The 11315-nt window shown below is 41.6% G+C and overlaps 1 protein-coding gene across 3 annotated transcripts; it reads left to right on the forward strand.

Annotated features, from left to right (window-relative positions):
* The first annotated feature begins 400 nt into the window (after positions 1-400).
* Positions 401-11101, forward strand: yod1 (YOD1 deubiquitinase). Of its 3 annotated transcripts, XM_054731928.2 has the most exons (4): positions 417-496; positions 3722-3853; positions 7045-7253; positions 8393-11101. In XM_054731928.2, the coding sequence occupies exons 2-4, from the start codon at positions 3819-3821 to the stop codon at positions 9085-9087; spliced, it is 939 nt and encodes a 312-aa protein (XP_054587903.1). In that variant the 5' UTR covers positions 417-496; positions 3722-3818; the 3' UTR covers positions 9088-11101. The 3 variants fall into 3 exon arrangements, with proteins under 3 accessions (XP_015814036.2, XP_054587903.1, XP_070405602.1); XM_015958550.3 differs by lacking the exon at positions 3722-3853 and having other exon boundaries at positions 401-496; XM_070549501.1 differs by lacking the exon at positions 417-496 and having other exon boundaries at positions 2740-3853.
* The last annotated feature ends 214 nt before the right edge of the window (positions 11102-11315 follow it).

Here is an 11315-nt window from a genome sequence, read left to right on the forward strand (position 1 = left end):
GGCAATTAGTATGCCCACCCCTGCTCGGCACCTCTCATCCACAAAAACATTCTTCCTATCTGGAATGGACATTTTGAATAGCCGGATCTAAACTCTCACTAGGTGATACATATACACTTCAGCCATTAATAGTAGAAATTCTACTATAAGTCCATGCCTCAGGTAAAATGGTAAACAGGTAAAATTAAAACATTTTTCCTATAGGGAAGTTGCTATTGTGGACTTCCTTAAATATAATTTCTACTGACAACACAACAGATCTGCTAGTATCTTTGTTGACAGTTTTGGATAATAAGAATACTATTACTAGGATAAATACTTTTTTTTTGAGGAATCACATGCTGCCAAATGCGGTTGATTATTAAATGTTAAAGTGGCTTGCCGTACTCCCAACTCTACGGCGTATAGCGTCATGACGTAATTTTAACGGCTATTGATATTGGTCTGTCGCTGGAGGTTTATTGTTTGGGGCTAGCAGGACTGCAGACAACGACAGGTATGAATATAATGTAACTGACTTTGTTGCTTCTTAAATTATATTCTATGTGAAATTGTTAAAATTAAAACTGACTTATTTCTTAGAGACTCAAATGATGCCGAGTCCAATAGTTAATTAACCAAAGCTAACTGCCAGATTAGCATGCTAACGTTAGTTCTAGTAACTTAAGTAGACAAGTGTTTTCTTTTTCTCCCTCGTCTGTTTTAAGGACAGCAGTTTGTAGCGAATTGACCAGACAGTTGACTGTTGTGAGTTCCTCACCATTAAGTAGTGTCCACTGACGTGAGACGGTGAGGTTTTAGCTATATGTGCTTGTTAGCTTGTTGTTGCTAATATTGAATGGAAGTCGTCAGTGTCCACTAGAACAAAGAAACAAACAAAGCAATACAGCTGTTGGGATTAAAATCCCCTCGTCGTCAGCACTTTTCTTGGTAAGTCCAATACCGGGAGCATTAAAATAACAGTAACAAAACAACGAGGAAGGCAATTCACCACCGTAACAGAGACTCACAAGCAACAGGAGAAAATCACTCTTAGTAATAATCACTGTTCGTTCGAAATATAGAAAAACTTCACCTAGATTTAGTGCGTGATATTAGCGAAGCATTGAACACAAACGTGGCATGGGTTTTATTCATAGGTTAAATTAAATTATATATTAGCAAGCGTGTTTTTATTAACACATTTTTAAGTATCTATTGTAACTAACTGAAGCAAATGTATACAGATTTTACTGTGATCATATTGAGAACATATAATTTATATTAACAAGATTACTAGATTTTACTTGAGAAAGGTGCAATAAGTAAGATTTTATAGGGAGCCTAAAGGCTGATTCATACTGACACTGCTCCAGCATGTCTGATCTGTTGGATCGCCATGATGAGACGCGTTGAAGACGTGTAGTTGAAGTAGTCACTCCCAGCATTCGGTGGTGCTTTAATGTTTTACATGCTTTTCATCGAGGCTACCCACAGTTTGGAAAGTTCCACAGTCGCCAAAAGTCCTTTGCTATGGCAGTCTACTGGCTTGTGGAGGGGCAGGTGAGAAATTCAGGCGGCAGTGCGGCCCACGACGCTTTGCAAACCTCGGTCACAATCCCCGAAACTGTGCTGGAACCCATTTTATAGCTCGCACCGACTGCCTGTTGGGGCGCACCAGAAGCGAAAACCCGCAGGGTAATGGCAAGTCTCTGTGCAGCATAAATTGGCATGGAATTTGTTCCCTGGTGCTGTAGAAGTGGTGCCAAACGACAAACCAGCTTATCGTATCGGGTGGCAGTCATGCGAAAGTATCTGAAATAGGGCTGCACCAAACGATTATTTGGATAATCGATTAATCGGATGGTGTCTCGACACGATTAATCGATTAATCGGATTACATGGGGAAATTTTTAAAAACTGCTAGGGAAACGTTATTTCTCTCCTTCCTTCACTTTATTTAACACAACATTATTAGAAAACAGTTCAATAGCAGAAAAACAACATGCCATCACCTAAATTGTCTTATAAGGTGTATAGACAGAGACCCTAAGCTACATCTATCTGTGACCTAAAATGCTTGGTCCAAGTTAAACAGCTTAAGGGCAATTCTCATCTGTTTTGTTTGATCTCATCTGTTGACATTTATTTTAAATGTAATTAAACATAGGCTGTGAATTAATCAAAATTGATCACTATTTCCAAAAATGACTGAAAAAATACCAAATAAAACAAAAGTAAATGAATGCCATCCTCCTTGCGATGATGCCTTGGGCAACTGCCATAAAGTCACATCAAGAAATGCTGCTGATCATTCCAATGATCCCAAATAGACTCACATTAGGCCACATGAAAGCAACTGAACCCAAAAATATATTAACCAGTATATAACTGCACTCTCACACAACACACCTGCAGCAACAGTTAGGACTCCTCCCTCCCTTTTAAAAGCATTTTTGCTTCTGAGGACATTGTGGTTGTAAAACCACATGCTAGTAGTCTGGCCCCGGTGTGATCAACCAGTTTCTGCGGGAATGTGACGGCGGAACCAGGGCCAGATTAACACTTTGTTGTACCCTGGGCAACAATATTCAAGGGCTCCATCATCACGACCCAAGGATCACCATAATGTGGTCACATACAGAATATTTTACTGTAATATGCAGTAAATATACTCAATACTTGAATTCCTGACAACACGTAACCCGCCCAGAGTAACCTTTGACCCACCTCGTGTGGACTGACCAATGAGGAGAGGGTCTTAACTTGAGGCCCTCTCTTCATTGGTCAGTCTGCATGAGACTGACTCTCAACTGACGTTCAGTCGTAGGCAGCGAAGCGTCTCTGTGCAGCGCAAAAGCCCGGGTGGACAGTTTGTTTAATGTAGGGTGATCATATTTCCATTTCCAAACAAGAGGACAGGGGATCTGTGCCTATGACGTCACACTATGGCAACGCCACACAAACCATGTTGGGACCCATTTTTTGTAAGAACTAAATTAATATCAGATTCTGCCAATAAAAGGGCTCTAAAACAATTCATATGTAAATATTTTGCATATTTAATGCAAAATCTAATTTTTCTGCTTTAGTGCTGCAACAAGGTTTTATTAATAATAAATTATTATACCTTTTGTTTTACTACAGCATCGGTAAGCTTCCTGTGCACAGATTATTAAGGATGCTTGTTTCAGCTGTGAGATTAGACGATAGGATCAATGAAAAAATAAGTTGTCCCACACTCCATGGAAACTTTCAGAGAATCCACAAATAGTGGCTTTCAAATGGTTTTGTTACTTTTTGCAAGTTTATAAAAGAAGCAGATGAGACAGCATGTCTGATAATTTAGTTTTTCATCTGATATATTAGAACATGTCAGTAATGTCTGAGGGGCTTTTATAAACACCATATAACTAACACTACTGGAGAGGGCATGAATTACACAGAGGCTTCTGGGGAGCCCAGTTATTTGGGGGGGGGGGGCATTTTGCCTTGGCCCCCAAAATGTCTTGAAACGGCCCTGGGTGTGTGACTGAGTTTTGAAGGTGATCTGAATTGTATCAGATGTATAAATATTACATGTGTATAACTTATTGTTTTTTACTGGTAAAAACGTGTAGTGGAGATAAATCTACCTACGTTTTACTTTTCAACACTTTGTTTTGTTTTCTTGTTTTTATTTAACTATATTTTCCTGTCCTGTCTGTCTCTCATCTTCCTGCATCTCCTCTTAATTCTCCAGAAAATCTGTTGCCTGGATTCTTACCTTTTCACCTCATCAGTTACTTTTGAGCAGATCAAAGGGATCTCCTGACCGAAAAGCGCAGAGCGCGTTTTCGATGCTGCGTGAGGTGACATCACGACCACAGCACAGGTGATGACCTCCGCAGTAGCCAGCTTCAGGCACAGATAAGACAGAAAATAGAGAACATGTGCGGACATGAACGATCGTGTGCTAATTATAGTTTTTTGGTTGCGCCACTTTGAGAATGGACCGTGCGCTGGAAGCAGCTGCCTGGATCGCTGTGCAACAATGCGGAACCGGTTCGCAGCAGCGCAAGTCTGCCGGCTCTCCCTCGCGCTGATCTGCCGCTACCGGCTCTCCCTCGCGCTGCTCTGCAGCTCTCCCTCGCGCTGCTCTGCGGCTCTCCCTCGTGCTGATCTGACTTGCTCTGGTCTGCGCGCAACGGCGGGCGGGAAGGGGGGGGGGGGGCGCTTTTGGAAGAGTTGTGCGACACAACGAATCGATGACGCAATTCGTTGCCAACGCTTTTAGTAATCGATTTTCATCGAATTTATCGATTCGTTGTTGCAGCCCTAATCTGAAATGCATTTCATCATCAACGTCCCTTATAGGGCGAACAAGAGTGGCATATTCGCCCGTACTCGGTCTTGCCATGTTCAATGGACAGACACTCCACCTACGCCTCTTCCTTCGTCGTTCTCGCTGTGCTCTTTCTAATAATAGTTGTTGTTCTTCTAGCTCAAGCAGCTCCTGCTCAATAAAAATTCGCTCTGTGTCTGTGTCGTCCATCTTTTCACTTCGCAAATAGTAAATAGTAGTAGGGCAGACACGTCACTACAAGAGTATGCACACCTGCAAAGGAGCGCGCCCTCTGTTGTTTTGGCGGAGAATTTCTTCAAAACTCAGGCCAATAAGTTAGGAATGCGCCTCCTGCTGTCCTGGTGGAGAATTTCTTTGCAACAGGTCGGGCCAGTATGAATAGAGGAGATTCGACATTGCAGCAGCGGGGGGTGCGCACAAATGTGCCTTTGCTTAAGCGTGAATCAGGCTTAAGTTTGCTCCCTTTCCAGTCAGCTCATGGGTGAAGAAGGAAAAGATGAATGCAAGTCAACGGGGCTAAAAACGCTATTTTCTAATCTGCTTCGCCTTAGGTCCTGGGTCGCACATATGTTGTACTGCAATTTAAATTAAAACAAATGATGGGTGTTTCGACCACGTCAGTCATGTACTTTAAGATTTATCAGCTTGCAAAAGTTCGTAATTAGCATGGCTACACACTAGAAATGGGCACGTCACATTAGTGACGTCACCACATAATCTCCTCTCCTCTAGTGTAGCTGCTACTCACCAAATGACCAGATTAATGGTGGTTCTTTCCTCCTGTGGGAAGTTCGCTGAACTTACAGCCATTTTCTATCTGTTTTTTCCGTGTCTGGTTTGATGATGTCACTTTCGTAAAACGCATATGTAGTCCTGGATTTATTTTCACACAAACTTAAAATAGTGTTTTCCCCCATTCAAATATAAGCACTTTTTTGGTATCAGAAAGATTATTTAAAATTTACGGACGTCATATGTGAAATCCATAGAACACAACAGGCGGAATTAGAAAATAGCGTTTTTAGGCCCGTTGACTTGCATTCTTTTTTTTTTTTTTTTTGTTCTTCCGGGGACCCGTGGTCGGGAAGTAAATGGGCGTGAATTAGGCTCTCTTTAGTGACATGATCACTAACAAATCTACTGTCTCAGTCGAAGGAAGGTTATATTGAAACAGATTTCCTTCTCAGCTGGGTGGGTGACTGCCAGGTTTTTCTCCTTTTAAAAAGGCTGCACAGGGATGTAGGGTGTTTCTCAATGTCAAGGTGCCTGGCCTTGCGAGGCGATGTCTTGCGAGACCAGGTGCCTTGCTTACAAGCACACTGTCCTTCCTTGGTCAAAGAAAATGATTAAATGGAACAGACTTGCATCACGTGACCGCGGCTTCCACAGCAGTCACGTAATGTCACGTGACATGGGAGATAACGTCATATTTTATATGTATTAGTTTCAGCATAAATATATAATGAGCCTTTTTACTTTTTAAATTGTGTATGTTTATTAAATTAAAAATATAAGTGAGTTACTACCCACTAGCCACCAAAGCTGCAACTACTAAGCAACTAGCCAACAATAGATAACTTCTTTGGATCTAAAAACATTTTAAATTAGTTGACTTACTTTTAAACTTGAAAATTGTCCCTGAAGTAGCTGCCAGCTTCTGGTCCGCCGTCCTTTAGAAAATACCGCGTGTCCTTGCTCAGCTAGGTAAGCGGCTAACAAACGGAGAACGCATGCCTTGGTAGAACATGAACATTGGAACCGACTGGAACACGTCTTGACGGCTCCTGATGATGTATCTCCTAGGCAACCAGGGCGGGGCCAAGACATCAAGGCAAGGTTCCTTGATATTGTGAAACACCCATAATCATTGTTTACAATCTATCCCGGCTATTTACTTCCTGGTTCCAGACCCACTCATATGTGAGCCCACAAGGTTGTCAAGTCTACGCCAGCATTTGTAATTTGGCAATGACCTGCAAAAGCAGCAGCGTATTGAAAAAAATGGAAACCATTAAAAGGAGCAGCCCAGAAGTTTTTTTCTTGTAAACCTAAGAAGCCACGGCATCCTTTTTGTTTTACTCAAATGTTAGGTTAATCAGGCTAGAGGCTAACAGTGTTAACAGTGAATTTGAAAATAATAGTTGGCTCTAAACCAGGGGTGCCTAATCCTGGTCCTGGAGGGCCAGTATCCATCATATTTTAGTTGTAACTGCTTCAGCACACCTGACTTCAATCAGCAGGTGATTAACAGGCATCTGCAGAGCCTGATGAGCTGCTGCACAGGTGATTCAACTTCTGAATCAAGTGTGTTGGAGCAGAGAACCCACTAAAACATGCAGGATACCGGCCCTCCATGACCAGGTATCAGCACCCCTGCTCTAAACTTGTTTCAAGATACTTTTTTTTCCAATGACCAACAGCTTGATATTGCAGAGAAATGTTTTTATCTACTCATCAACTTCCTGTGTTTGACTTGTCTTCGCTCGTCATCCCTTCTGGCACTGATCCGTGACTGGCAACAGTATTTGTTTTGATACATGGACTGCACTATGCATATTTGACCACAGGATGTCATTCGTATTTCATGTACCTTTACAAATCAAGCAAGTTCTTATAAACGTTAATTATTCTTTTGTCAAAAAGTGTCATTTCAGAATTCTTTGCTGATTACAAAATATTTAATGTGTTACAAATCTGATGCCACTTGTTTCTGTTGGCAGAATGTTGCGGCTTCGCTGTAAGACCAAAAATGGGAGCCACATAATGCAGGGTCTGACTCATCAGTCCTGCGTTCAGGAGCTAAAGACCAAAGTGGAGGAGCTGACAGGGATCGCCTGTGATGTGCAGAAAATAATGGTTGGGTATCCTCCATCCAGCCTTGACCTTCGAAATGGAGATGCACACCTAAAGGACTACCCCATTAAATCAGGTCTGTTCCACACAAAGTAGCTAAATACAAACATGTTTGTTTGTTTTCCTTGTATAAAAAGGAGGTATTTGTAGGGATGAGTACCGAATTTGGTACTTTTTAAGGTACCGACCGAATTCCATAGTACCGACCGAGCACCGATTCACGTCGTTTCAAACGGTGCCTCGTTTCGGTACCCGTCCTTCATAACGAGAACTTGCCAAGACAGCTGCGCATGCGCAAGAGCGTTATGTCGTCGGTCCCTGCGAGCGAGTTGTAAACAGCAGCATGGGTAGAAAGAACACACGCTAAAGCTTGGGTCCACTTCACTAAATGTGATGGGTAACTGGGTGATGATGAAACCAGCGACAGACAACGATCTAAGTGAGACATCCTCATCTTAATCTGCTCCGGTAGGTAAATAAAATGTTTAAGATAGCGTTACCTTGATATGTTAGCTTCCGTTTCGCTAATGGTGCGTTCGCTTTCTCCTCGGAACTCCGAATTTCTGACTAGAACATGAACGCGCTCTAAAGTTTGGCTTCACTTTGCTAAATGCGACGAGTGATTGGGTGAAGATGAAACCAGCGACAACGATCTAAGTGTGAGGCATCATCGTTTTAATCTGCTCCAGCAGTTAAATAAACTGTTAAAGATAACGTTAGCTTGATATGTTAGCTTCCATTGCCACCGTTGTTATCATCTAATGGTGCGTTCGCTTTCTCCTTGGAAATTCTAACTTCCCAGTAGGAAAAATCAAATGAAAAAAGACTGCAAAAGGATTGAAGATACGCAGTAAATTTAGTTCACAGTAAAGATGTTTGCTTCAGTTTAATTATCAGCTTATAAAACTACAAGGACGATGTTAAAATACAAACAGTTCAATGTTATTTATCGTGATATTTATCAAATATGGTTATATATTGAGAAAAATATATATTTAATTATAAAAGAATTAAAATAATAAACACTCAAAAGTATCGAAAAGTACCGGTATCGATTCGTAGGTACCGGGAATTAGTACCGGATCGATTCAAATATCAAAGGTACCCATCCCTACACTTGGTCAAAGATAAAGCCATTGTTTCCTCTTAGACAAGCGGCTGTGATAGTGCCACAGCGTGACCAGAATAAACAGTTTTGTGTGTCATTATCTACAGGAGACACGCTCATTGTTGAGGAAGAGCAAAACAAGCCAAAACCTCAGGATCATCTCGTTGTGAAAGTACCACGCCTGGAAGCCTCACCTGTGCTGGTACGTCGGGTGGTCCCAGCTGACAACTCCTGCCTCTTCACCAGTATTTATTATGTTGTGGAGGGAGGTGTGTACGACCCCGCTTGTGCCCCTGAGATGCGTGGCCTTATTTCCCAGATAGTGTCAAGTGACCCTGCAGCTTATTCTGAGGCTGTGCTGGGAAAAACAAATGAGGACTACTGCACCTGGATAAGACGCGATGACACTTGGGGAGGAGCCATTGAGGTGTCTATTTTGTCTAAGTTTTACCAGTGTGAGATCTGTGTGGTGGACACTCAGACAGTTCGAGTAGATAGATTTGGGGAGGATGCTGGCTACCACAAACGTGTCTTGCTCATCTACGACGGCATCCACTATGACCCGCTGCAGAAAGTGATGCCCGGTTCTGAAAGCCCCCCTCAGACTATCTTTTCCACAACAGATGACATAATCTTGGCTCAGGCTCTAGAGTTGGCAGATGAGGCTCGCCGCAAGCGCCAGTTCACAGATGTTAACCGCTTCGCACTGCGCTGCATGGTGTGTCAAACTGGCCTGGTGGGACAAAAGGAGGCGCGTGAACACGCCAAGGAGACGGGCCACACCAATTTTGGTGAAGTTTGAAGGTTTTATCGTTTCTCGCACTCACAATAACCTCTACAACTTTGTGTTTGATGTCTGGCAACAATGTTGGTGTGTTTGCTTGAGTGGTATTCTACCTCACATTGTCCCATACCGTAATTAAAGGATCTGCATACACTGTTATCAGCCTCTCACCTGTTCAGTATTACTCTTTTAACTGCTGAAAGCTCTTAAGGTCAGAAACACTGTTACAGTGCTCTGATGTAACTAAACTATGACGTTAGTTTGTTGGAGGTGGATTTGGACTTTTCAATTGAATTTAGGTAAATATGCAAACAATTCTTAGGATTATTTAGATCAAGTCATCAGCCTAACACTACAATGGCCCAAAAGGTTCAACAAGACACAAAAGTTATAAACTCACCAAGCCCGAACACTGTTGTCTCTCATTTTCTTAAGTTTTGGGTGCAATTAAAGTATTCGGATTAATTCTGTTATAGTGTAAACTTCATGCAGTGTTTTGTTGTTGTGTTGCAGCTTTGTATGGTGGCCCAAAAGGTTCAACAAAATACAAGCACCTCAACATTAGGAATAGGTACCGAATTCAGTACTTTTTAAGGCACCGACCAAATTCCATAGTTCCGACTCGGTACCGATTCACCTCATATGAAACGGCGCCTTGTTTTGGTGCCGGCGCCAGAGCGTAACGTCGTCAGTCACTGTGGACGAGCTGTAAACAAAGAAGCATGGCAGAGAGGAGCGTTCTGAAGTTGGGGTCCACTGGGTGCTAGTGCTGGTTGTTGTGATGCAGCGCTTGAATTTGCTTGAATCTTCTGAGCCAATGTAAAATAATATCTTCATTTTTTAAAAGTACCAAATTGCCACTAACTGAACCTTAATGTGCTAAATATGAGTTTCATGGCTCAAACACAGCAAGTGTGACTGTTATTCTTGTTAGCTTAGTAGCTTTTTTTCCCCCGGTTTGTAAACAATTTAGAAATTCTCCTGATGGTGGATTTATTTGGTTAGCTTTAGGTATTTAAACAGAGCCGTTGCCTGTGTTATCTGCCATCACATCATTCTAAGTTGATATAGCAGTGGGAACAGCGTTTATGCATTTTATCATAAAGCAACGTGTCCAAAAAGAGCCTCTTTTTGATTTATTAATGAAATGAATTTACAAATGAGCAACAGTGTTCTAAAATTCTGCTTTCAAGATTCAACATGTACATTTTCTTTGGCACATTTTGATGAAAAACAGCTCAAAACCTAAATGCATTGAAGTGTTTGAACAAATCAAAGGTGGCAGTAATGTGAAATAGCTTTATGGCATGTGTTCTTCTCTTCATACATTTATTTTTTTGGGTACAGTTCTTTTCTCATCAGCATCAACCATTTACCTTTTTATTGTCATATTCAGGCTGGTCTTTGGATAATTAATAGAGGAATTCTTGGTTTTAACATCTGATTGTGCCTGTTTGGGGGGTTTTAGGAGGCATCTTGGGTCCTAATAAGTTCATGTTTGGTGCACGTTATCCAAGCATTTCCACGGTTCTACTGTACGTTTTGCGCAACTGGAACATGTTCTCACATTTTTATCTGAAGTCAGGGTATGGGCTCTGCGTGCACTGAAGAGTTTGTCAAACATCAGTAAAGATTCAGCCGGAGGCTGTAAGGATTGTTGTTTTTGGTGCTTGTGAATTTCAGAAACCACATTAGTGTTTTTAGAACTGATTTTCTCTGATGTTGATTTTAGGTTGTTGCCAAAAGCAAAGAAACACGATTGGAGCTTTTAAAAAAAGATTCAAACTTTTTGTAATTAATAAATTAAAGTGAGGAGTTGGTGTTTGGTGAATTATATTTTTGTGTGTGTGAATTTGTACATCACATATTTTGTAGTCTATTTAGCAGCTTGCTTTAGGTGACACTATGAAATTGAACTGAACATGTTTTTTGGACTAATGGTAACACTGAATGTTGCACAAATAACTATGGAATAACTGGATTTACTTGATTTCTTGTGTTGTCACAATTAAACCTGTAACCAACAGCGGTATTATTTTTGTCTTTTTATGATTAATAACCCGCCAGAGTCAGAGGGCTCATTTTACACTAAAGTGCATCATTCGTCCATTCACACACTGATGGTGATGAGCTACGAAGTAGCCACAGCTGCCCTGGGGTGCACTGACTGAGGCGAGGCTGCCGAGCATCACCAGCAGGCAAGGTGGGTTGGTTATGTGTCTTGCCCAATGACACAACAGCAGAAT

The sequence above is a fragment of the Nothobranchius furzeri genome, chromosome 3 (assembly GCF_043380555.1).
Source record: "Nothobranchius furzeri strain GRZ-AD chromosome 3, NfurGRZ-RIMD1, whole genome shotgun sequence".
NCBI lineage: Eukaryota > Metazoa > Chordata > Actinopteri > Cyprinodontiformes > Nothobranchiidae > Nothobranchius > Nothobranchius furzeri.